Below are 26,047 nucleotides of genomic sequence, written 5' to 3'. Positions count from 1 at the left end.
ACTTTCATCCTTCCTCAACACATGACCAAACCATCTCAACCTGTTCCTCTTCACAGCATCAATCACAGGCAATATTCCCATCATCTTTCGCAATTCATCATTTGTCTTCCTCTCTCTCAACGATACTCCGCACATCCATCGAACCATTCGCATTTCCACCCTTTCCAGCCTTCGTTGCTGCTCTACGTTCATTCCCCATGTCTCGCTCCCATAAATCATAACACTTCTCACACATGCAGCATACACCTTTCCCTTCAGCTTCAGCGACACTCTCCTCATCAGCACACCACTCAGTTCCCGAAACTTCTTCCATGCACATCTCACTCGAGCCAATACTTTTTTTACTATACGAGTAAATACAATACGAGCCAATACTTTACCAATGGAGAACCATTGAAAAGGACAGTGACCGTTAATGGACTTTGGTTAAGAATGTTGTTAGCACATGTCATGCGTCTGACCCATTCCAAACCTGTACTCACCAGTGCTGGTTCATGAACTCCTTTTGTGTGATGGTAAATGTGCACAGCTTGTTACACAAAGAGTCTTCATCCTGGGCACAAAAAGATTTGTTTCTTTGAGCAAAATACACTCGTACCACAGTACAACCAACATAAGATCCCTATCGTTGATCTTGAAAATCAACGTTGATCAAATATCGTTGATCTTGACATGTTGAAAATCACAGCTCGCTCGTCGGTTCATGTTACCGTTCATTAGTCCGGCAACGTGCTCAAACCCATCCTCCAACACAAGCACGTCTACTTACTGGTTCTGCAGCCAAGTGCCATTCAAACTTGGTTTCTCCAATAGCATCAAAGCCCAATTAGGGACAGAAAATTAATTCTGAGGAAAATACACAGACTAAAATTTCCTTTTCCCCAGTCTCAGCACAGACCTCTTCCTTCACCTTACTCCTATCACCTCTCAAACTTCTTTCCCTTCTCTACACTCTCCTCCCAACTCCACTTCTCAAGTCAGTGACCCCATTCCATTTTGCCTACATGTAATAAATAGCTCACTATAAAACAGCTTTAACAAACAAATTTTACACATCCTGTCACGTTTGCCTAATAAAAACATTGCCTCAACCAGGGAACCATGATTGTCATGGGGCCCGCAAGGCTAACCCCTGCTCTAGCGGGGAAAATGGCCTGAAAACGATCATTCATTCATTTTTTTCATTCTGTCACATCTGCAGTGGAACAAAATACAATTCCTAATTACACCATCTCTTACCTTCAACAACTTAGTGGCAGACCTGCCTAACCCTATTAAAGTACAACCAAATACCACCCGTCGCTGCTTTGCTGATGGGAATACCAATTGAGGGGATAGATAGAGGGGAGAGGGAGGGTGAGAAGGAAGGGCTCAGAGGGAAAAACATTGCCTCAAACAGGGAACCATGATTGTCATGGGGCCTGCAAGGCTAACCCCGCACTAGCGGGGAAAAATGGCCTGAAAACGATCATTCATTATTAATATTCTGTCACGAGCTTAATTTCATATGGAAACTTGTCCAATGCAATCACCATCATGTTTACATCCACAAATGAAACGCTTCATATAATCTACATGTGCTCAAGGTATATACCAGTCTGCAGTGGAACAAAATACAATTCCTAATTACACCATCTCTTACCTTCAACAACTTAGTGGCAGACCTGCCTAACCCTATTAAAGTACAACCAAATACCACCCGTCGCTGCTTTGCTGGTGGGAATACCAATGGAGGGGATAGAGAGAGGGGGAAGAGGGAGGGTGAGAAGGAAGGGCTGAGAGGGAAACAGAGAGCGGGGGAGAGGGAAAGTGGGGGAAAAGAGAGAGGAGGGATGAGGAGCTGAGAGGGAAACAGAGAGGGGGGAGGAAAGAGAGCAGGGGAGGAGAGTGAGGAAGGGGGGTGGGGGAGGTGGGCGGAGAACAAGAAGGTGGGAGTGAAGGGGAGAGCAAGGAAGGGGTGGAGAGCTACCATCACCTGAAGCATTACCTGCATTCATGTTTGTTTGTGTTACATCGATTTAGTTGAATTGTGGTGCGGGGTGATTGATTCAACATACCAAAGTGTGGTTTGATGGTTTTTTGTTTGACGGTTGACTTGATGTAACATACCAAAATTTGAAGGGCACGGTTCTGGTTCCAGAGCAGTGTTGATTAGTGGGTCTGGCTGCGCCCACCCCGTTTTCACATTGATACAAGGGGTATTTACAATTATTTATCTACCCTTGGCAAAGGTCAGTGGATGCACGGTTGTTTGTATTGCTGATCGAAACGTCGAGTAATTGTTTGCTCATTAAAGGTTGGAGAAGAACATGGGATTCATTTGATTTTACCACCAACCACAAGTCTTTTTCGAGATAAATAAACATCGACTGTCGTGACCAAAAATATTGGCACCCTTGCACTTTTTCAAATAATGCACCATTTCTTCGAGAAAATTGTTGAAATAAAAAAATATTTTGGTATCCACATATGTATTTCTTTGGTTTGCAGTGGAACAAAAAAAAAAAAGAAAAGCTGACAACATTACTAAATCTTATCTTATTCCACACACAAATCCTAATATGGCTTGGACAATATTATTGGCACCTTTTAGAAGTTGTGAGAAATAATTAGATTTCAAGCAGGTGATTCTCCTTTACTTTGGAATTGAACTCACCTGTGGTGAGTTGCAAGTGCCTGCAATATAAAAATCACTCATTCAACCAGTTTGAATAGAGAAAAGGAGTCATTCTGCTATTTTGTGTCACTGTGTGTACACAATGAGCATGGAGAAAAGAAAGAAAACCAGGGAATTGTCTGAGGAGGTCAGACACAAGAATGTGGCCAAGCAAGGACAATCTCAGCACAAGTCCATCTCCAGCGACGTTAATGTTTTTGTGTCGACCATACGCAATGTTATCAGGAAGTTTAAGGCCCATACCACTGTAGCCAACCTCCCTGGACATGGCCGCAAAAGAAAACTTGATCGAAAATTGCAGCGAGGGATTGTTTGAATGGTGGAGAAAGCACCTCGATCAACTGCCAAACAGAGTCAAGCTGAAATTCAGACACAAGGTACGACAGTTTCAACTCGGACCATCCGTCACTAACTCAATGTAAGGGGGTTCTATGGTAGGAGACCCAGGAGGACCCCACTGCTGAGAAAGCCTCACTGGAGTTTGCCAAAACACACCTGAACAAGCCAAAATCCTTGTGGGAGAATGTCCTGTGGACAGATGAGACCAAATTAGAGTTTTTTGGTAAAGCACATCATCTCTATGTTTACAGAAAACAAAATGAAGCCTTCAAAGAAAAGAACACCTTCCCTGCAGTCAAACATGAGGAGGTTCAGTGACGTTTTGGTTGGGAGAAGGCACCCTTCAAATCTGGGAGAACTGGAGTAGTTTGCACAAGAAGAGTGGGACAAACTTCCAGTAGAGAGGTGTAGGATTGTGGTGATGGCCGTCGGGCGTGATCGGGATGGCCGTCGGGCGTGATGAGATGGCCGTCGGGCGTGATCGGGATGGCCGTTGGGGGCGTGATCGGGATGGCCGTTGGGGGCGTGATCGGGATGGCCGTTGGGGGCGTGATCGGGATGGCCGTTGGGGGCGTGATCGGGATGGCCGTTGGGGGCGTGATCGCTGGCATGCTCCCATTCATGGCTACAGGAAGTGATTGACTGCAGTTATTTTGTCCAAAAGCCGTGCTCCCAAATATTAAGTCCAGGGTGTCAATAATTTTGTCAATGCCATTTATTTTTATTTTCTGATTTAAAAGGATATATTAAGTTCTGAATCAAAAACAAAGGTTCTGTAATATTAACTGTGAAATAAAGAATTGTGGAGACCAAATACTCTCATCAATTTCAACTTATTTATCGAGAACAATGTGAGTTATTTGAAAAAAGTGCATGGGTACCAATGTTTTTGGCCATGACTGAATACTACAAAAGTGAAATTGTATATTTGTTTATATATTTGTTTCTCTATTTGTTACCTCTACTACCAATGGTGAACGGACGTCGTTTTCACTCCAGTGTGTTAGTGGGATATCTCTAAAAGTTGTGGATGGATTTGCACAAAATTTGGTGGACAGGTTGAGTGTGTGACAAGTATGAATCGATTAAATTTTGGTGAAGATCAGGATCCGGATCCAGTTATTAGAATCTTTTAAGTAATTCTTCACCATTGAGAGATGGGGCCAAAAAAGATACATAACATGATATCTGAAAAAGTTGTGGATGGATTTTGACAAAACTTGGTGTATTGGTTGGGGAGGTTACAAGAACAAGCCAATTAGATTTTGGTCCAGGTCCGGATGCAGATCCGGCCTATCAGTGGTACAGAAAATATGAACTGTTCAGCCTGGCTGAGGTTTGTGCTCTACCAAGTACCGTTCTAGTTTACATATGCTTCACCACCTAAAAAGACTACTGAACCAGATCCAACCAGATTATGCAGTTCCCTAAGGGTACCGCATGTATGGTTTCCATCAGGGTAGAATATCTGGGGAATGGGTTTCAGGGTTGGGGCAAGGCCCAAATTCTATCCATGTAAATGTGTATCATACAGCTCCCCTGGTGGTCGCCCATATTATAAATCATGTACTTGTATAAGGAAAGTTTAAACTTGATTATATGTATTATGGCGATTTTGAAATCTGAATGAGCAGGAGGGTGTTGGAGGGCATGAAGGTGGGGGATGGGGGGGGGGGGGGAAGTGAGGGGGGGGTGGGGAAGGGTTGACTTCAATCCAGCAATCAGCTTTGTTCCGGGGTCTCACAGAGTCCTCGCCGTGCGAGTCATCATCGTCTGCAGCAAGGTCTTCAGCCCAGTCCGAGTCACCATCACCTCCTGGTCGTTCTTCACCTTCGGGAGGAACAGGGGGCGGACCTGGCCCCCCCGCCCCAACTCTGAGCGCACTAAGTACGTCAGAAAGGTAGCTCAGGATCTGGCATGCTGCCTCCAGCATTACTTGATGCTGGATAACAATGGACACAGGAGAAAAAGACATGTCGGGATGGTTAGCAGTCATTGTGAAAAAATGATTATGTTTGATTGAAGGGCTTGCGATGGAAACTTACCTTCCCTTGTGTCACGTTCGCTCCGCATTTCTCAACAACATTCTTACTGGATAGATACGTCTTGCTGTTGCAAGGGAAAGAAGAACAAATAAAGACAAATAGATACATCAAAGCGATTTTCTAATCGGGTGGAGGAGTAGAAGTTTCAAAAACCAAAATGACAAGGTGCTTTCTTGTTTCAGTCATTACAAAATCCAACTACTAACTACCAACCACAATGTTATTTGATACCTTCAGACCAAGCAGCCATGTGACGTAAAAAAATGTTTGGTTAACAAGGAAAGCTCAGAATCCAGACAGACACCCACCATGAGGCGAGCCAGGCAACCGCCGCACGGTGAAGTTGCAAGTGACCAGCCCCTTGTCCAGCATTGGCAAGCGTCGCCATAACGTTGAGTAGATCGGGGAAGGGAGCAGGACTGGCTCGGCCTAACACCATCTCTCCGGCCATTTGTACCATCGCAGATAGGAGAACCGTACACACACCTTCACCGACGGGGCTGCAACGGAAGCAAAGCAAGACAGTGAGGTGGAAGTAGTCATGGGAAGGCAATTCAAATTTATGAGGAAGAAGGGAGTTAAAGAGGGGAGTGAAAGTATTAAGGCAATCAATATATTTTTTGTTTTTGATTGCTAGAGACAACAGATAATTTAACAAGAAAGACCTGTCAAGCTTCATGTTATGAATACCTGTTCTCTCTTGCGATGCAGCTCGCGAGACCAAGGAGCAGATGGCGATTTTCACGCTGAGCATCTGTCGGCTCAGATTCCCCCGTCAGAGCTGCTGACAATCCACTCCCCGCCATCCGGGAGAGCCAAGCTCGAAGCCGAGCTGGCTCGGCACATACGAGTTGAGCCAGGGAACCGGCTAGACGCTGTAGACTCATCTCAGAGGTGCGCTCAGCTACGAGTGAAGGAAAGAGCGGATGCCATTTCAGTTTGTTCCGATTAACATTCACATGAGCTAGCTAATAAGACCTAGTTAAAGAATAACTTACCCATGGTGAGCAGTGTGGTGAGAAACCTCAGGATGCGGTTACAGTAGTTCACAGACAGATGCTCACCCGCTGTTACCAGCAAAATCTCTGCCAGCTCACCACTTCCGCAAAACACAAATACACAAAATATAAAAACCAAACATATATAATACAAACCAGCAACCAAAACAACAAAATCAAGGAAAAAAAGAAAAAAGAAAAAAAAAAGATGCCCATGATTGCCCAAGTAAGTAGCAAATGGCAAAACAGCAATAGCTATCCGGATCGCAGCCAATGGATATCGTGACCGCACCCTGCAGCAATTCCTATCACGCCCGACGGCCACCCCGATCGCGCCCCCGACGGCCATCCCGATCGCGCCCCCGACGGCCATCCCGATCGCGCCCCCGACGGCCACCCCGATCGCGCCCCCAACGGCCACCCCGATCACGCCCCCAACGGCCACCCCGATCACGCCCCCAACGGCCACCCCGATCACGCCCCCAACGGCCACCCCGATCACGCCCCCAACGGCCACCCCGATCACGCCCCCAACGGCCACCCCGATCACGCCCCCAACGGCCACCCCGATCACGCCCCCAACGGCCACCCCGATCACGCCCCCAACGGCCACCCCGATCACGCCCCCAACGGCCATCCCGATCACGCCCCCAACGGCCATCCCGATCACGCCCCCAACGGCCATCCCGATCACGCCCCCAACGGCCATCCCGATCACGCCCCCAACGGCCATCCCGATCACGCCCCCAACGGCCATCCCGATCACGCCCCCAACGGCCATCCCGATCACGCCCCCAACGGCCATCCCGATCACGCCCCCAACGGCCATCCCGATCACGCCCCCAACGGCCATCCCGATCACGCCCCCAACGGCCATCCCGATCACGCCCCCAACGGCCATCCCGATCACGCCCCCAACGGCCATCCCGATCACGCCCCCAACGGCCATCCCGATCACGCCCCCAACGGCCATCCCGATCACGCCCCCAACGGCCATCCCGATCACGCCCCCAACGGCCATCCCGATCACGCCCCCAACGGCCATCCCGATCACGCCCCCAACGGCCATCCCGATCACGCCCCCAACGGCCATCCCGATCACGCCCCCAACGGCCATCCCGATCACGCCCCCAACGGCCATCCCGATCACGCCCCCAACGGCCATCCCGATCACGCCCCCAACGGCCATCCCGATCACGCCCCCAACGGCCATCCCGATCACGCCCCCAACGGCCATCCCGATCACGCCCCCAACGGCCATCCCGATCACGCCCCCAACGGCCATCCCGATCACGCCCCCAACGGCCATCCCGATCACGCCCCCAACGGCCATCCCGATCACGCCCCCAACGGCCATCCCGATCACGCCCCCAACGGCCATCCCGATCACGCCCCCAACGGCCATCCCGATCACGCCCCCAACGGCCATCCCGATCACGCCCCCAACGGCCATCCCGATCACGCCCCCAACGGCCATCCCGATCACGCCCCCAACGGCCATCCCGATCACGCCCCCAACGGCCATCCCGATCACGCCCCCAACGGCCATCCCGATCACGCCCCCAACGGCCATCCCGATCACGCCCCCAACGGCCATCCCGATCACGCCCCCAACGGCCATCCCGATCACGCCCCCAACGGCCATCCCGATCACGCCCCCAACGGCCATCCCGATCACGCCCCCAACGGCCATCCCGATCACGCCCCCAACGGCCATCCCGATCACGCCCCCAACGGCCATCCCGATCACGCCCCCAACGGCCATCCCGATCACGCCCCCAACGGCCATCCCGATCACGCCCCCAACGGCCATCCCGATCACGCCCCCAACGGCCATCCCGATCACGCCCCCAACGGCCATCCCGATCACGCCCCCAACGGCCATCCCGATCACGCCCCCAACGGCCATCCCGATCACGCCCCCAACGGCCATCCCGATCACGCCCCCAACGGCCATCCCGATCACGCCCCCAACGGCCATCCCGATCACGCCCCCAACGGCCATCCCGATCACGCCCCCAACGGCCATCCCGATCACGCCCCCAACGGCCATCCCGATCACGCCCCCAACGGCCATCCCGATCACGCCCCCAACGGCCATCCCGATCACGCCCCCAACGGCCATCCCGATCACGCCCCCAACGGCCATCCCGATCACGCCCCCAACGGCCATCCCGATCACGCCCCCAACGGCCATCCCGATCACGCCCCCAACGGCCATCCCGATCACGCCCCCAACGGCCATCCCGATCACGCCCCCAACGGCCATCCCGATCACGCCCCCAACGGCCATCCCGATCACGCCCCCAACGGCCATCCCGATCACGCCCCCAACGGCCATCCCGATCACGCCCCCAACGGCCATCCCGATCACGCCCCCAACGGCCATCCCGATCACGCCCCCAACGGCCATCCCGATCACGCCCCCAACGGCCATCCCGATCACGCCCCCAACGGCCATCCCGATCACGCCCCCAACGGCCATCCCGATCACGCCCCCAACGGCCATCCCGATCACGCCCCCAACGGCCATCCCGTTCACCCCCAACGGCCATCCCATTCACGCCCAACGGTCATCCCGATCACGCCCAACGGCCATCCCTATCACGCCCACGGCCATCCCGATCACGCCAACGACCATCCCGATCGTGGCCAACGACCATCCCGATCGTGGCCAATGACTGTCCTCCTAATCACGCCCAAAGACTGTCCTCCTAATCACACCCAAAGACTGTCCTCCTAATCACGCCCAAAGACTGTCCTCCTAATCGCGCCCAATGACTATCCTCCTAATCAAGCCCAATGATTGTCCTAATCACGCCCAATGACTGTCCTAATCACGCCCAATGACTGTCCTAATCACGCCCAATGACTGTCCTAATCACGCCCAATGACTATCCTCCTAATCAAGCCCAATGACTGTCCTAATCACGCCCAATGACTGTCCTAATCGCGCCCAATGACTATCCTCCTAATCGCGCCCAATGACTATCCTCCTAGTCGTGCCCAATGACTATCCTCCTAATTGCGCCCAATGACTATCCTCCTAATCGTGCCCAATGACTATCCTCATCACACCCAATGACTATCCTCCTAATCGCACCCAATGACTATCCTCCTAATCACGCCCAATGACTATCCTCCTAATCACGCCCAATGACCATCCTTCTAATCAAGCCCAATGACTATCCTCGTAATCAAGCCCAAAGACTATCCTCCAAATCAAGCCTAATGACTGTCCTCCGAATCACGCCCAATGACTGTCCTCCGAATCACGCCCAATGACTGTCCTCCTAATCGCGCCCAATGACTATCCTCCTAATCGCGCCCAATGACTATCCTCCTAATCGCGCCCAATGACTATCCTCCTAATCGCGCCCAATGACTGTCCTCCTAATCATGCCCAATGACTGTTCTCCGAATCACGCCCAATGACTGTCCTCTTGTGCTCTGCATGTTATGCTCACAATTTGGTACCATGGTTCAGTTGTCCAACAACAAGAATGCAGAGAATGAATGGGATGGCAACATAGAGAGTAACCCAGTTTTAGGACCGGCAGAGAACATAACCGAGAAGGAAGTTGAGGAAGCGATAAAAGCAATGAAGAGCAGAAAAGCGGGAGGGCCGACGGGAGTTGTGGGAGATATGTTGAAGGCAGCGGGAAATTGGGGTGTGAAGAGAATGACAGAGATCTGCAATTTGCTGGTGAAAGAAGGCCGCATTCCAGTGTATTGGGAACTGAGTACCCTCGTTCCTCTATACAAGGGGAAAGGTGACCCTCTGGACTGTGGCTCGTATCAAGCGATAAAGCTATTGGAGCATGGAATGAAGGTATTGGAAAGGGTGTTGGAGAGGAGGATAAGGAAGAAACAAACAGAAAGCTTTCCTACAGAAAGCATTCCAAGCTGGCCTCCAAAGCCAGTCGCCGACTGGGCATCCTCCGTCGTGCGAAGTCCTTCCTTGGCACACCTGAGCTCCTCACCACATACAAGGCTTTCATCCGCAGCTCAATGGAATACTGTTCTCCCCTCTGGGCTGGTGCTCCTGCCTCACACCTTGCTCGGCTTCACGCTGTTGAGGCCAAAGCTTTCAGAATCATTGGAATCTCCTGCGATGTAGTCAACACCGAGGGCCTTTCACTCACTCACCGCAGGCAGGTTGGTGGTCTTTCTGTCTTCTACCGACTCCTCTCCGGCCTTGCTCCCCCAGCTCTCTCTGTGCTCTGTCCCCCCAATATTCCTTCAGGTCGCACAAGATCTGCCTGCAACCCTTTTATGGTTAAACTGCCAAAGTCTAGGCTCTCTGCTCACCATCACTCTTTCATTCCCCTTTTCTCCCGCCTCTGGAACAAACTCCCCCACTCCCTTCAATCCCACTCCTCCCTCCAGGTCTTTAAAACGGCTGTTCACCACCATCTCTTATCTTCCCCCATCGAAAACCTTGATCTTTTCTACCCCAGGTAATTCACCCCAGAGTCCTTGCAGTGTTCATATGTTTTATTCCTCTCCCACCTCCCCCCAAGTCCTCCCGATGTCCCTGCTCTCAAATGTTGTGTTTGTGTCCTTCCCCCTCTTCCCCCTCTCTTTTGTGTCCTTCCCCCTCTCTCCCCATCTTGTCTGCCGCTCCCCTTGTTTTTTGTGTTTTGTGTGTCGGTTTGTCTTTTTGTGTGATTAATGTTAGCTCTTTCACGAGCCTCGATCTTGTATACAAAAAAAAAAGAAAAAAAAGAAAGAAAAAAAAGTGAAGATTGACGAAATGCAGTTTGGATTCATGCCAGGAAGAGGATTGACAGACGCGCTTTTTATTGCGAGGCAGTTGCAGGAGAAGTACATGGAGAAGAGGAAGAAGTTGTTTCTTGGGTTTGTTGATCTGGAGAAAGCATTCGATAGGGTTCCACGTGAAGTAATGACATGGGCATTGAGGAAGTTAGGAGTGGAGGAATGGTTGATCAGAGTAATGATGGCAATGTACAAAAGAGCGTGCACAGCTGTAAGGACGAACGACGGGAACAGTGGTGAGTTTGAGGTGAAGGTGGAAGTGCATCAGGGGTCGGTACGAAGTCCACTACTATTTGTAGCTGTGATGCAGGTGCTGGCTCGGAACGTAAAGGAGTGTTTACCGAGGGAGTTGTTGTATGCAGATGATCTGGTGTTGATTGCAGAAAGTATGGATGGACTGAAGGAGAAGATGAACAAGTGGAAGGAATATGTGGAGACAAAAGGTCTGAAGGTGAATATCGGAAAAACGAAGGTGATGGCAAGTGGTAAAGTATGTGGTGAGGTGGAAAGAACTGGGAAGTGGCCGTGTGCTGTGTGCAGGAAGAGTGTCGGAGTGAATTCCATTCAATGTACAATGTGCGCTGAGTGGGTTCATCAAAAATGTAGTGGTTTGAGAGGGTCATTAACAAGTGTGGCAGCTACATTCAAGTGTAAGGTGTGCACAGAGAGAGCTGCAGATGGAGGAAATGCTGAGTTGGATCTTGGAGACGGCATGAAGCTGGAAAGTGTGAAAATATTTTGTTACCTTGGAGACATGCTGAATGGAGAAGGTGGATCAGACTCGGCAACGGTTGCTGGAGTGAGATGTGCATGGAAGAAGTTTCGGGAACTGAGTGGCGTGCTGAAGAGGAGGGGAGTGCCGTTGAAGCTGAAGGGAAAGGTGTATCCTGCTTGTGTGAGAAGAGTTATGATTTATGAGAGCGAGACATGGGTAATGAACGTAGAGCAGCAACGAAGGCTGGAAAGGGTGGAAATGCGAATGGTTTGGTGGATGTGTGGAGTATCGTTGAGAGAGAGGAAGACAAATGATGAATTGTGAAAGATGATGGGAATAGAGCCTGTGATGGATGCTGTGAAGAGAAACAGTTTGAGATGGTTTGGTCATGTGTTGAGGAAGGATGAAAGTGACTGTTTGAGAAGAGTGATGGAAATGAATGTAGAAGGAAGTAGAGGACGGGGAAGGCAGAGAAAGACTTGGCTAAAGATGGTCGAAGAAGAAATGCGGGCAAGGGGGTTAAACAAGGGGAGATGCAGAAAATAGGGCAACATGGAGAAGATTGTCATGGGGACCGCAAGGCTAACCCCCGCTCTTGCAGGGAAAATGGCCTTAAAATGCCTGTTGTTGTTGTTGTTGTTGTTGTTCAGTTGTCCAACATATCAACATGAAAATATTAAAGCAACAGTTCAAAGGCAATCGCTGCATATCACGGTTAATATTATTTGTAAAAGTCATTCTCAAAATGCCCGTGCATTATAAAAAGGAAGTTATCAGAGTAAAATGGAATAACTTGGGTACGACGTGGGAATCTAACCTGAGCTTAAGCTGCAATCACTTCTTCAGTTGTATCACAGAACCACAAAATCAGGGATAAACCACAACCGTTCTCTTCTTCCAGTACTTTCAGATGGTGACTTTGTGTCGTCTACCATATTACAACTCATGGCCTTTTCTAATCCTGCTGACCAACCCTACCTCTGCCCCCACCCCCCCAACTCTGTTCCTCTGTGCTCCACTGCTCGTGCGTTGGCCTCTCTCCTCGTCGTCTCGCTCTTGCATGGACCTTGACCTCAGTTTATTTTCAAAGCAACCCTTGGATTTAAAACAACTTTGCAAAGAAATTAAATGCTGGATTTGCAATTACCGCGAGTGCAAACCCCCCCCCCCCCCCCCCCCCGGCTGGAATGCAAGCTTTTTTGACTTGGTGGGGGTAACATGTACAAATTCCAAATAATCTGACAAAAATAATTTTCAGGTTCCATCGTTATAACATACATCAGTAGACCCCTCCCCATTCCTCTTCCTCCTCCTCCTCCCCCTCCCACCTCCACCAGCCCTCCCTCCTCCCCCGCCCTCTCTCTCCCAAACACACACACACACCGGAAATCTGATGTCGGGCACACCCAACGAGATCCTCTTAGTCCATCGTTGAAGTTTATACATGATAGTTCAGAACATTATGTGGATGAGGGTGGAGGTGCCAGACATGGTGAGGCCCACCTATTCGTAAAGAACTCTTCCATGGCCCGTCGGGACATTGAGCTTTGCAGGCCTCTTTCCAAAAAGCAAATGCATTCCTCCAGAACCTCCTCGCTCAACCCCCTGCAATTCAGTACCAGAACCAACCAAAAATGAGACACACATGAAAAAAAAAAAAAAGGGCAAGCCATGAGAGGGCTCAATGTTATAACCCCATACCCAATCCCATACCCAGAAGGTCCAGAATGGTGAGTGAGAAGAGCGTAGGTGATGCTGATAAGCCAGGAATGCACACGATACATAAAAGGTTCTCCCTCGGCAGGGCCCAAGACGGATTCCAAACAGTGAGTGGCAGACTCGGAGAGGCTCTCGGCCTCTGCGGCCAGCAGGAGGGGCAAAAAGGCGGTGGCTGCACCATGGGGTTGGGCAACCTCTGGGCACCAACTAAAAATACAAGCACAACCACAATCAAACCTAAAAATAGCAGAAAAACTTTTCCTCTGACATACAGGAAAAGACAAAACAAACATGCCGATAAAAATTCCCAGTGTTTTTGTCTATTATTACACAAGTAGTCGTCTCATCACAAGGTCACATGCAAGTCTTCAAAAATGGACTTCAAGCAACTCATTTGTACTCACACGAGGAGGTCAGTGGCGAGGCGTGTGAGAGATGCCAGAGTGTGCTTGAGAGGTGCTGCCAGTGGCAAGTTCTGGTTCCCAAGAGAGGTCATGTGACCCGTTTGCACAGCGCACACATAGCTCTCAGCGGGAACGATGTCTTTGGCAAAAGCATTCCTCTGAGGGAGAGAAATAAAGTCAATCGACAGGAATCATTCCAGCATGACTGAGCTTTCCACTTAAAAGAGATATGTTAGAAATCTTGTCAATCACCATTATGCAGGTTGCTCGATAGTCGGGCACTCTATGGCTCAGCAGAAGCACATCAGCCTTCAAACAAAAGACTGTGGTAGATGTTTATTGGCTGGGCCTACCATAGATGAGAGATCAGATGCCCTATGAACATTCAGGGTATCGCAACTCGTCAGAAGGAGGTAGTGTGTTTAACAGAGTAGTTGCAATCCAACACACTTAGGACAAGAGGGAGAATTGCTCTGCAATACATGAGTCCCCTATGGGTGTGATATTTTCCAAGACCAAAAAGGGCACAACTCTGAAAAATTGACGAAATACCCTGAAACTCAAACGTTTTCTGTAACTGATAATAAAGCCATGTAAAAATTTTCAATTGAATATGTTGAAGGGTAAGGGCGGAAAATCTAGAAAACCACAGGTGGGACGGACAGGCGGACAGACAGGTGGAGAGCAAACCTAGAGAGGGGACCAAAAACCAGCGTGGCAATCTGAGCTATGGGACCATAAATCAGCGCAGATATCCAAGAGGGAGAGGGAGAGGGGGGGGGGGGGGTATTGCAAACCAGCACAGCAATCTGAGCTATGGGACCATAAATCAGCGCAGCGACGCGAGAGAGTGCGGAATGGAAACCAGTGCAGAATTGGAGAGGGAGAAGGAGCAAGATAGAGAGAGAGAGGGGGAGGGGGAAGATGGGGACCAGAAACAAGCATGACCATCTGAGAGCTAAATAACCAGAAACTAGTGACAATCAGAGAGAGGGATGACCGGAAACCAGCATGACGATCCAAGCTGAAGGACCAGAAATCAGAGCAGCGATTAAAGAGTGAGAAGGGATTTTACCATTTGAACGAATGAATGAATGAATGATCGTTTTAAGGCCATTTTCCCCGCGAGAGTGGGGGTTAGCCTTGCGGGCCCCATGACAATCATGGTTCCCTGTTTGAGGCAATGTTTTTATGGCCGGATGCCCTTCCTGACACCAACCCTTGGTCATGCTCTGACGATGCGCAGGGATACCTATTCTAACCCTATTACCTATTCTAACCCGAGGTACACACGGTGATCATTCATCCCAGCAAGCTGGTACTCAATTTGCCGACCTCGGAAGGATGACAGGCTGAGTCAACCCCCCTGGCGTTAATTCAGCAATCGACCGGGATTCGAACCCAGGATCCTAGGATCCCAAGCCGGCACCCTAACCGCTAAGCCAACACCAGGCTCTGGTGTTGGGCTTTACCATTTGGATTGGCTTTACCAAAAAAGGGATTTTACCATTTGAAACATTCAAAGCAAAGAAGTGCAATTTGATCTTTGATCCATCAAGTTCTCCTGAAGAAATGAGAATAGAAGAGAGTTTAGGTTACTTACCCAGGCACCCATTGAAGGAAACTCGGTGGTGTGAACAGCGTTCCAGGATTCACAGAGAGATCGCACACCAGCAGGAAGGGCAGGAACAGCAGCTGGACCTAAACACAAAATGGCGGTTTTGGGGTTACTTTATGAAGTCTGCAAAAAAGATTATTTTCATCCCTCTCTCCTTCACCTACGAACAAACATATTCAATAAATTCTGATAAACAAATATGGATTGGACTGCACTGCAGACATGACAAGCACATGCTGTGTTAACTCAATACTCAACAACAGTCTGTATCCCCAAATTCTTCCACAAGACACCTCACCAGAAATCCCAGTTTTTCCACTGCGACCGTTCCCCAGGGCCATGGCGGCAGCGTACGATCGAAGCACATTGTCCGGTGGATAACTTGCTTCTCCACTGCCTCCCTCTTCTACCAAGCTTCCCAATAAATACCACCTGGAGCCCAGATGTCATAAACATGGAAGTCATCAAGTACAGCCAGAAAACAAATACCGGTGCCATGCATCACAACGCCATGCTTTCAAGGACTCGCGCCTAAAACACCCGAACAGCTCGGTTATATGACAGAGACTCACGAGCTGATAAATAAATTAAAATGCCTCACATCGGGTGAAGACGCCAATCTCACCTGGACACAGCAACATATATTTCAACGAGCTGCAGGACACAAAGAAGTAGGCCCCGACAGGATTCGGCTGCACCACTAGATGCCCCAACCAATAAACCACCAAACCCCGTGTCCAATGCCACTTGAGCTTTGGCCAGAGCAGCGTCCAGGGCGCAGATAGCATACACACCCGGGAGGACCGGAGGTTGGTTGGAAAGGGTGCTCACTGTTCCGCCATACATATTAACCTGTGGGTAATTAAAAATAAAACCAAGAAACTCATAATATTGAACATCCATTTGTCATTACCTTTAATATCCTCACCTGTAAATTCCCATGCATAATAATGGCCATGCTGTGAAATCAACAGCTTGTACTGAGGCCGGTTCACAATTCAAAATTATTGTTGTAAAAGTCAAAACTATTTTCATGCTTTCGTTTAATTTGGAATCCTCTCCCAGAAACAATGTGATGGAAAAGTGCCACAACAGAGGAGTTATGCTCATCAAAAAGAACGTTTGTGGTTATATCCAAGTAGATTTTTAATATACTTCATAATCCCACGATAAAGACAACTCCTCCACCCCATGTCTAAAGCCATCTCAACCAAACCTCTGCCCCACAAAAAGTGAGAGCATGTACTAGCAGTACACGCCAAGCCACACATCTCACCTGTTCACAAAAGTAAGATTCAAGCACGCTGACGTCACTGGGAAAATCTTTACACCGCACAGTCGCTCTCTGGATCAAGGCAGCAGCGGCCGGGCTAAGCATCCCTTGAAGTTCCAGCTGAGCCTGCAATAAGACACCTGTTGTTTAGTGTCACCCACTAAAATCTCTGCTCACCGAATGTTGCCAACATAAATTGCACAATATTGTAGTACCTGGAGCCATGTAGTGTAATTTTCTGAGGCAAGCCGGGATGACCAACGAAGCCAATGCAGCAAACAGGCTTCGCTTCCATCCAGAGGCAGCGAGGGTGCAGCCAAGCTTTCCAAATATGCTTCAGGTGGAGGTAGCTTGCCAAGGAGCCTCCATGTGACCAAAAAGGAGTATTGGATTGAGCACGCTTCCTGGAAGCAAGAGTAAAATAACATTTCTGCTGTATTCTTGTCATTAAAGCTGGAATCAATACAAAAAGGAAAAATAGGGGCAATACCCCTGGGCGCTCACCTGGTAGAACTGCAATGGCACTTAGTAGAGAGCATACCTCTACCGGGTGAACAGTTTACGTTTTGTATCCCAGAGTAGACCAGACAATCACAATATAGAATCACATTTCATCAAAATCATCCGTCCACAACTTTTTAAGATACCCTGCTTTGTATCGTTTTTGTCCCTATCGCCCAATGGTGGAGAATCACTTTAAAAATTCCACTAGCTGGATCCGGATATTCACCAAAATTGAATCGATTCTTCCGTGTCACACGCACACACAACCTGTCCACCAGGTTTCGTCCAGATCCGTCCATAACTTTTGAGATATCCTGCTATATGTTGGTTTTTGCCCCATCACTCAATGGTGACGAATCACTTAAAAAAATTAACCAATTGTCATATCCGAATCCACATTCAGATCTTCACCAAAATCGAATCGATTCTTCCTTGCCAGGCACACAACCTGTCCACAAAGTTTAATCCAGATCCGTCAATAACTTTTTGAGATACCCTGCTTTGTATCGTTATTGGCCCAATCTCGCAATGGTGGAGAATCACTTAAAACATTCTACCAGCCGGATCCGGATCTTCAACGAAATTGAATCGATTCTTTGTCACACAAACTAACTGTCCACCAAGTTTCGTCCAAATCCGTCCATAACTTTTTGAGATATCCTGCTATGTATCATTTTTGGCCCAATCTCCCAATGGTGAAGAATCACTTTAAAAATTCCACGAGCCGGAGCCGAATCCAGAGAATCCGGATTCTACGAACCAAAATCTAATCATTTCGTCCTTGTCACATACGCTACATCTCTGCCAAATTTCACCGAAATCCGTCCACAACTTTTTGAGATATGTTGCTCACAAACAAACGACAAACAGACAGACAGACAGGGGTGAAAACATAACCTCCATCCACCTTTGGTGGTGGAGGTAATAAAGCAGTATAATACAATGTGGACCAAATCGTTGTGGACCCCGATGGAATTAAAGGAAGATGGAAGAAATATATGGAAATGCTGTTGAATGCAGAGAATGAATGGGATGGCAACATAGAGAGTAACCCAGTTTTCGGACCGGCAGAGAGGATATCTGAGAAGGAAGTTGAGGAAGCGATAAATGCAATATAACAACAACATGCATTTTAAGGCCATTTTCCCTGCTAGAGCAGGGGTTAGCCTTGCGGTCCCCATGACAATCTTCTCCATTTTGCCCTATTTTCTGCATCGAATGCAATGAATGAAATGCAATAAAAAATTTTTAAAAACCACCGTTTAGAGGCCATTTTTCCCCGCAAAGCGGGGGTTGGCCTTTTCGGGGACCGTGGTAGTTGTTGTTTTTTGGTCCCCTTTTTGAAGCAATGTTTTACGGCCGGATGCCCTTCCTGACGCCAACCCTTTTTTCCGCCTTCAACGACAAACAGGGAATTACCAGTGAACTGGTACTCAATTAGCCGACCTCGGAAGGATGACAGGCTGAGTCAACCCCCCTGGCATTAATTCGGCGATCGACCGAGATTCGAACCCAGGATCCTAGGATCCTAAGCCGGCACCCTAGCCGCTAGCCCAACACCATGGATCTGGGAAGGAGTAGAATGAAGAGTGGGAGTAGAAAAGTGTATTGAAGATGAAATTGAATGTTGTAATAGTGAAAATTGAAAAATATTGAAAATTTAAAAAAATATTTATATATATATAAAATATTAAAAATATATAAAAAATATAAAAATTTAAATTAAAAAAAATATTGAAAAAATGCAATGAAGAGTAGAAAAGCGGGAGGGCCGACGGGAGTTGTGGGAGATATGTTAAAGGCAGCAGGAAGTTGGGGTGTGAAGAGAACGACAGAGATCTGTAATCTGGTGGTGAAAGAAGGCCGCATTCCAGTGAATTGGGAACTGAGTACCCTCGTCCCTCTATACAAGGGGAAAGGTGACCCTCTGGACTGTGGCTCGTATCGAGCGATAAAGTTATTGGAGCATGGAATTAAGGTATTGGAAAGGGTGTTGGAGAGGAGGATAAGGAAGAAAGTGAAGATCAACGAAATGCAGTTTGGATTTATGCCAGGAAGAGGGACGAGAGATGCGCTTATTATTGTAAGGCAGATGCAGGAGAAGTACATGGAGAAGAGGAAGAAGTTGTTTATTGGGTTTGTTGATCTGGAGAAAGCATTCGATAGGGTTCCACGCGAAGTAGTGACATGGGCATTGAGGAAGTTATGATTGGAGGGATGGTTGATCAGAGTAGTGAGGGCAATGTACAAAAGAGCGCGCATAGCTGTAAGGACGAAGGACGGGAACAGTGGTGAGTTTGAGGTGAAGGTGGGAGTGCATCAGGGGTCGGTACTAACAACACACAACATGCATTTTAAAGGCCATTTTCCCTGCTAGAGCGGGGGTTAGCCTTGCGGTCCCCATGACAATCTTCTCCATTTTGCCCTATTTTCTGCATCTCTCCTTGTTAACCCCCTTGCCCGCATTTCTTCTTCCACCATCTTTAGCCAAGTCTTTCTCGGTCTTCGCCGTCTTCTACTTCCTTCTACATTCCTTTCCATCACTCTTCTCAACCAGTCACTTTCATCCTTCCTCAACACATGACCAAACCATCTCAACCTGTTCCTCTTCACAGCATCAATCACACGCTCTATTGCCATCATCTTTCGCAATTCATCATTTGTCTTCCTCTCTCTCAATGATACTCCGCACATCCGTCGAACCATTCGCATTTCCACCCTTTCCAACCTTCGTTGCTGCTCTACGTTCATTACCCATGTCTCGCTCCCATAAATCATAACACTTCTCACACATGCAGCATACACCTTTCCCTTCAGCTTCAACGACACTCCCCTCATCATCAGCACGCCACTCAATTCCCGAAACTTCTTCCATGCACATCTCACTCGAGCAACCGTTGCCGAGTCTGATCCACCTTCTCCATTCAGCATGTCTCCGAGGTAGCAAAATGTTTTCACACCTTCCAGCTTCACGTCGTCTCCAAGATCCAACTCAACATTTCCTCCATCTGCAGCTCCCTCTGTGCACACCTTACATTTGAATGTAGCTGCCACACTGGTGGCAGATGGGGGTTGGTGCTGGCTCGGAATGTAAAGGAGGGTTTACCGTGGGAGTTGTTGTATGCAGATGATCTGGTGTTGATTGGAGAAAGTATGGATGGACTGAAGGAAAAGATGAACAAGTGGAAGGAATGTTTGGAGACAAAAGGTCTGAAGATGAATATCGGAAAGACGAAGGTGATGGCAAGTGGTAAAGCATGTGGTGAGGTGGAAAGAACTGGGACGTGTGCTGTGTGCAGGAAGGGTGTTGGAGTGAACTCCATTCAATGTACAATGTGCGCTGAGTGGGTTCATCAAAAATGTAGTGGTTTGAGAGGGTCATTAACCAGTGTGGCAGCTACATTTAAGTGTAAGGTATGCACAGAGGGAGCTGCAGATGGAGGAAATGCTGAGTTGGATCTTGGAGATGGCGTGAAGCTGGAAGGTGTGAAAACATTTTGCTACCTCGGAGACATGCTGAATGGAGAAGGTGGATCAGACTCGGCAACGGTTGCTCGAGTGAGATGTGCATGGAAGAAGTTTCGGGAACTGAGTGGCGTGCTGACGAGGAGGGGAGTGTCCTTGAAGCTGAAGGGAAAGGTGTTTGCTGCATGTGTGAGAAGTGTTATGATTTATGGGAGCGAGACATGGGTAATGAACGCAGAGCAGCAACGAAGGCTGGAAAGGGTGGAAATGCGAATGGTTCGGTGGATGTGTGGAGTATAGTTGAGAGAGAGGAAGCCAAATGATGAATTGCAAATGATTATGGGAATAGAGCCTGTGATGGATGCTGTGAAGAGAAACAGTTTGAGATGGTTTGCTCATGTGTTGAGGAAGGATGAAAGTGACTGGTTGAGAAGAGTGATGGAAATGAATGTAGAAGGAAGTAGAGGACGGGGAAGACCGAGAAAGACTTGGCTAAAGGTGGTGGAAGAAGAAATGCGGGCAAGGGGCTTAACAAGGGGAGATGCAGAAAATAGGGCAAAATGGAGAAGATTGTCATGGGGTCCACAAGGCTAACCCCCACTCTCGGAGGGAAAATGGCCTTATGATGCCTGTTGTTGTTGTGTTGTATAATACACTGAATAAAGGTATGTTGAACAGTACCACAGTATTTTAAACCAATTTCAATGATTGCTGGAAGATGTGGCAGCATGTACAATCATACTCACATAATCATAAGACTTTAAACAAACAAACAAACAAAAAATACCTATTTTGGGGGGGTGGGGGGCAACGACACTTTACTTACAAGTGGTGAAAGTGTTTTCTTGTCTTGGCGTCGAATTCCATCGAGGCGAGAGCCAGCTCCGAGCAGGAGAATGCAAGCTTCGTACAGTTCTGAGTACGGACCTGCATTGAAAACCTCCAACATCTGTGGGGTGGAGTTTGCGGCATATGGTAAGTTTAAAGCAACAACAGTGAAGTCGATGGCACGTCATCGCAAATCCCGACGCTTCCCGCCTAAAGAAAAGTTGAAAAATGGCAAAACGTTCCACTTGGAAATTCCCAATATTAAATGGTGATTGCATGTGCTATACAAAGTTTCATTTAAAAAATGTTCTAAAATATACCGCAATTGAATTGGTATTTGACCTTTTGACTCTCTGCCAAAAATGAAACTGCTCTTGCACCTTTCGTGTCATGTGGTGATCATAACTAACAAGTTTGCTGAATGTCTGCACAACCGTTTAGGACGGGACAGACAATACCGATTACAATAGCGCCATTGAGTCACAAATTCGGAAGCAAACTATTTTTGAGGGCAAAAGGTCAAAGGTCAACTCAAAGTCAAATTTCCAAAATCATCAATTTTCATCTGAAAAACCGACAATTTTCATCCCATTGAATTGAAATTTTAACAGCATTTGCACATTGATTCACTAAATTGGGAAACCTACTATTTTTGAGGTCAAAAGTCAACTCAAGATCAAATTTCCAAAATCAATTTTAATCTGAAAAAACCCATCAATTTTCATCCCATCGATTTGGAAATTGAACAGCATTTGCAGATGGAGTCACCAAATAGGGAAAACAACTATTTTTGAGGTCAAAAGGTCAAAGGTCAACTCTAGGTCAAACTTCCAAAATCATCAATTTTCATCTGAAAAAACCATCAAATTTTTATCCGATTGAATTGAAATTTTAACAGCATTTGCACATTGATTCACTAAATTGGGAAACCTACTATTTTTGAGGTCAAAAGTCAACTCAAGATCAAATTTCCAAAATCATCAATTTTAATTTGAAAAAAAACCATCAATTTTCATCCCATTGATTTGGAAATTGAACAGCATTTGCAGATTGAGTCACCAAATATGGAAAACAACTATTTTTGGTCAAAAGGTCAAAGGTCAACTCTAGGTCAAACTTCTAAAATCATCAATTTTCATCTGAAAAACCGTGAAATTTTTATCCGATTGAATTGAAATTTTGACAGCATTCGCACATCGAGTCACTAAATTGGGAAACCTACTATTTTTGAGGTCAAAACTCAACTCAAGATCAAATTTCCACGGTCATCAATTTTAATCTGAAAAAAACCGTCAATTTTCATCCCATTGATTTGGAAATTGAACAGCATTTGCAGATCGAGTCACCAAATAGGGAAAACAACTATTTTTGAGGTCAAAAGGTCAAAGGTCAACTCTAGGTCAAACTTCCAAAATCATCAATTTTCATCTGAAAAACCATCAATTTTGATCCCAGTGACCCAAGCTTTAATTAAGATTGTCAATTTTAATCTTGATGTAATGGACAATTTGCTGCATCAATGGAAACCCTTTTGGGGTGGGGGGGGGGGGGGGGATTTTGCAAGTATCATGCTCTGCATGACGTCTTCTTGTTTGTTTGTTTGTGAACAAGATATCTCAAAAAGTTGTGGACGGATTAGGACAAAATTTGGCAGAGATGTAGCGTATGACACAAGGATGCAATGATTAGATTTTGGTGAAGATCTGGATTCGGATCCGGCTACTGGAAATTTTTAAGTGATTCTTCACCATTGGGAGATAGCGCCAAAAGCAATATCTCAAAGGATATCTCTAAATCTTAAAATCAAAATCTCAAAATCTCAAAAGCAGGATATCTCAAAAAGTTATGGATGCATTTGAAATAAACTTGTTGGACAGGTTGTGTGTGTGACAAGGACGATTCGATTTTGGTGAAGATCTGAATATAGATTTGGATATGAGAATTTTTTTTTTTTTTTTTAAGTGATTCTTCACCATTGAGTAATATGGCCAACCAGGCGGAGGTATGCTCTCTACTGAGTGCCGTTCTAGTTTGAAAGGGCAATTGCAAAGGGCAATTCCAAAGGGAAATTCCAAATGGCAATTCCAAAGGGCAATTCCAAAGGGCAATTCCAAAGGGCAATTCCAAAGGGCAATTCCAAAGGGTAATTCCAAAGGGTAATTCCAAAGGGTAATTCCAAAGGGTAATTCCAAAGGGTAATTCCAAAGGGTAATTCCAAAGGGTAATTCTAAAGGGTAATTCTAAAGGGTAATTCTAAAGGGTAATTCTAAAGGGTAATTCTAAAGGGTAATTCTAAAGGGTAATTCTAAAGGGTAATTCTAAAGGCTAATTCTAAAGGCTAATTCTACAGGCTAATTCTAAAGGCTAATTCTAAAGGGTAAGTCTAAAGGGTGATTCTAAAGGGTGATTCTAAAGGGTGATTCTAAAGGGTAATTCGAAAGGGTAATTCTATAGGGTAATTATCAAGGGTAATTATCAAGGGTAATTCTAAAGGGTAATTTTAAAGGGTAAGTCTAAAGGATAAGTCGAAAGGGCAAGTCTAAAGGGTGATTCTAACGGGTAATTCGAAAGGGTAATGCTTACGGGGATAATGAAAAAATTCAAAATGTGTGGGGATAATCAAAAGTACAAATAAAATGATGAAGCTGTGATGTGAAAAGAGAAGGCAATAAAATATCACCTGTGAATCAAGCTTGGTGGAGTCAGAAGCAAGCACTTCAGATGGCAGGAGATTGTAAAATCGAGGAGAGGAGAAAATATCTGCGTAGAAAATGAAATAATAATAATAATAAATTAATTCAAAACAACATTATTTACCAGTTTTAACAAAGCTTCCCCATAGCGCAGGGAGCCTTAAAAACCAACATGATTGTACAAAAGGCCCCAACATAGGCACAGAACAGGCCTACGACCAATTCAACAAGGGAATTGTCGAAACCAATACAGAACGAGACCCCTGCAAAGCCAAAAGGACCCTTATTGGTAAAGTCAATTAGTTTGGTTCAAACTGCATCATAAACCCTCCGTGTTTTTCTAAAAATAGTAATAAAAACCCATCATTCCCAGACCGGTGCAAACAGTTGTGGTCCATAAACGAGTTATCAGTTGCAGCTGCTATTCTGGATAAGACACGTGATCGGCATCAAAATTAAAACGAATTTATTACCCTCGCCAGAGGAAGAGAGTATTGCATTTGGGTCCGTTTGTTTGTTTGTTTGTCCACATAGAATAAATATGCTTTTCTCTGCAACCGTTGGTCCGAATGACAGGAAATTCTCAACATAGGTGTGCCTCCTCCTGTATAATCTTTTAATGATAATTATGATATCCCAGATCACATGGTACAGGTTCCATCTTGGAAAAACCGAAAAACTTTACACCTCCATCTCCGAAAGTGCTGTGTTGCAAAAATTGGGACATCGCTCATTGTAAAGAAGAAGATCGACGAAATGCAGTTTGGATTTATGCCAGGAAGAGGAACGACAGACGCGCTTTTCATTGTGAGGCAGTTGCAGGAGAAGTACATGGAGAAGAGGAAGAAGTTGTTTCTTGGGTTTGTTGATCTGGAGAAAGCATTCGATAGGGTTCCACGTGAAGTAGTGACATGGGCATTGAGGAAGTTAGGAGTGGAGGAATGGTTGATCAGAGTAGTGATGGCAATGTACAAAAGAGCGAGCACAGCTGTAAGGACGAAGGATGGGAACAGTGGTGAGTTTGAGGTGAAGGTGGGAGTGCATCAGGGGTCGGTACTAAGTCCACTACTATTTGTAGCTGTGATGGAGGTGCTGGCTCAGAACGTAAAGGAGGGTTTACCGTGGGAGTTGTTGTATGTAGATGATCTGGTGTCGATTGCGGAAAGTATGGATGGACTGAAGGAAAAGATGAACAAGTGGAAGGAATGTATGGAGACAAAAGGTCTGAAGGTGAATATCGGAAAGACGAAGGTGATGGCAAGTGGTAAAGCATGTGGTGAGGTGGAAAGAACTGGGAAGTGGCCCTGTGCTGTGTGTAGGAAGGGTGTCGGAGTGAACTCCATTCAATGTACAATGTGCGCTGAGTGGGTTCATCAAAAATGTAGTGGTCTGAGAGGGTCATTAACCAGTGTGGCATCTATCTATAATTCCAGTAATCTCTGTCTGTACGTTTGTCTGTGACCGCTGTTTCTCGACAACCACGGGTCTGATATACTTTTAACTTGCCAGGTATATTGCTGGGGACCCGAGGATGTGCCTTTTCAAGGTTTCATATTAATCGGACAATTACTTACCGAGCTATGTCCAAAAAACGATTCAACCAATCAGAGAGCAGCGAACGATCGCGTGTGCCGAACGTGGAGGACACACTCTGCCTCGGATGGCACATTTGAGAGCGTATTCATTTATTTCACGTTTGCAAACTATGTTGGCGTTAAACTACGTTTTAAAACTAATAAAAACGAATTTGCGATTCATTCGCTTTCCTGCGCGTTTGTGCACGCGATGGCGATTTCTTTACCAAACTCCGGAAGCCGTTCGCTTTGGACCAAACCATTGCATGTAAATAGAGGGGGGGGTTCTGTGGTCGTTGCGAATGGACCAAACCATTCATGTAAATAGAGGGGGGGGGATTGTCACTGTACTCGCAAGCCGTTCGCCGTTCGCTTTGGCGTTGCGAATGGACCAAACCATTTCATGTAAATAGAGG

At 47.0% G+C, this 26,047-nt stretch overlaps 1 protein-coding gene across 1 annotated transcript in view; it reads right to left on the bottom strand.

Moving 5' to 3' along the window:
• The window catches only part of UBR4 (ubiquitin protein ligase E3 component n-recognin 4), a 203,382-nt gene that overhangs the window by 110,064 nt on the left and 67,271 nt on the right, over nucleotides 1–26,047 (bottom strand). The window contains exons 21-36 of the mRNA XM_078771567.1: nucleotides 24,045–24,124; nucleotides 21,363–21,485; nucleotides 16,783–16,971; nucleotides 16,571–16,693; nucleotides 15,920–16,146; nucleotides 15,593–15,726; nucleotides 15,280–15,377; nucleotides 13,677–13,834; nucleotides 13,267–13,479; nucleotides 13,057–13,158; nucleotides 6,060–6,160; nucleotides 5,752–5,965; nucleotides 5,370–5,561; nucleotides 5,062–5,125; nucleotides 4,761–4,958; nucleotides 483–553 (exon numbers count right to left, since the gene is read on the bottom strand). Coding sequence (XP_078627693.1) covers nucleotides 483–553; nucleotides 4,761–4,958; nucleotides 5,062–5,125; nucleotides 5,370–5,561; nucleotides 5,752–5,965; nucleotides 6,060–6,160; nucleotides 13,057–13,158; nucleotides 13,267–13,479; nucleotides 13,677–13,834; nucleotides 15,280–15,377; nucleotides 15,593–15,726; nucleotides 15,920–16,146; nucleotides 16,571–16,693; nucleotides 16,783–16,971; nucleotides 21,363–21,485; nucleotides 24,045–24,124 — 2,287 coding nt within the window. The remainder of the gene's footprint in view (nucleotides 1–482; nucleotides 554–4,760; nucleotides 4,959–5,061; nucleotides 5,126–5,369; nucleotides 5,562–5,751; nucleotides 5,966–6,059; nucleotides 6,161–13,056; nucleotides 13,159–13,266; nucleotides 13,480–13,676; nucleotides 13,835–15,279; nucleotides 15,378–15,592; nucleotides 15,727–15,919; nucleotides 16,147–16,570; nucleotides 16,694–16,782; nucleotides 16,972–21,362; nucleotides 21,486–24,044; nucleotides 24,125–26,047) is intronic.

The sequence above is a fragment of the Myxine glutinosa genome, chromosome 2, assembly GCF_964187855.1.
Source record: "Myxine glutinosa chromosome 2, kmMyxGlut1.1, whole genome shotgun sequence".
Lineage (NCBI taxonomy): Eukaryota > Metazoa > Chordata > Myxini > Myxiniformes > Myxinidae > Myxine > Myxine glutinosa.
This window is presented reverse-complemented; position numbering and strand designations above follow the sequence as displayed.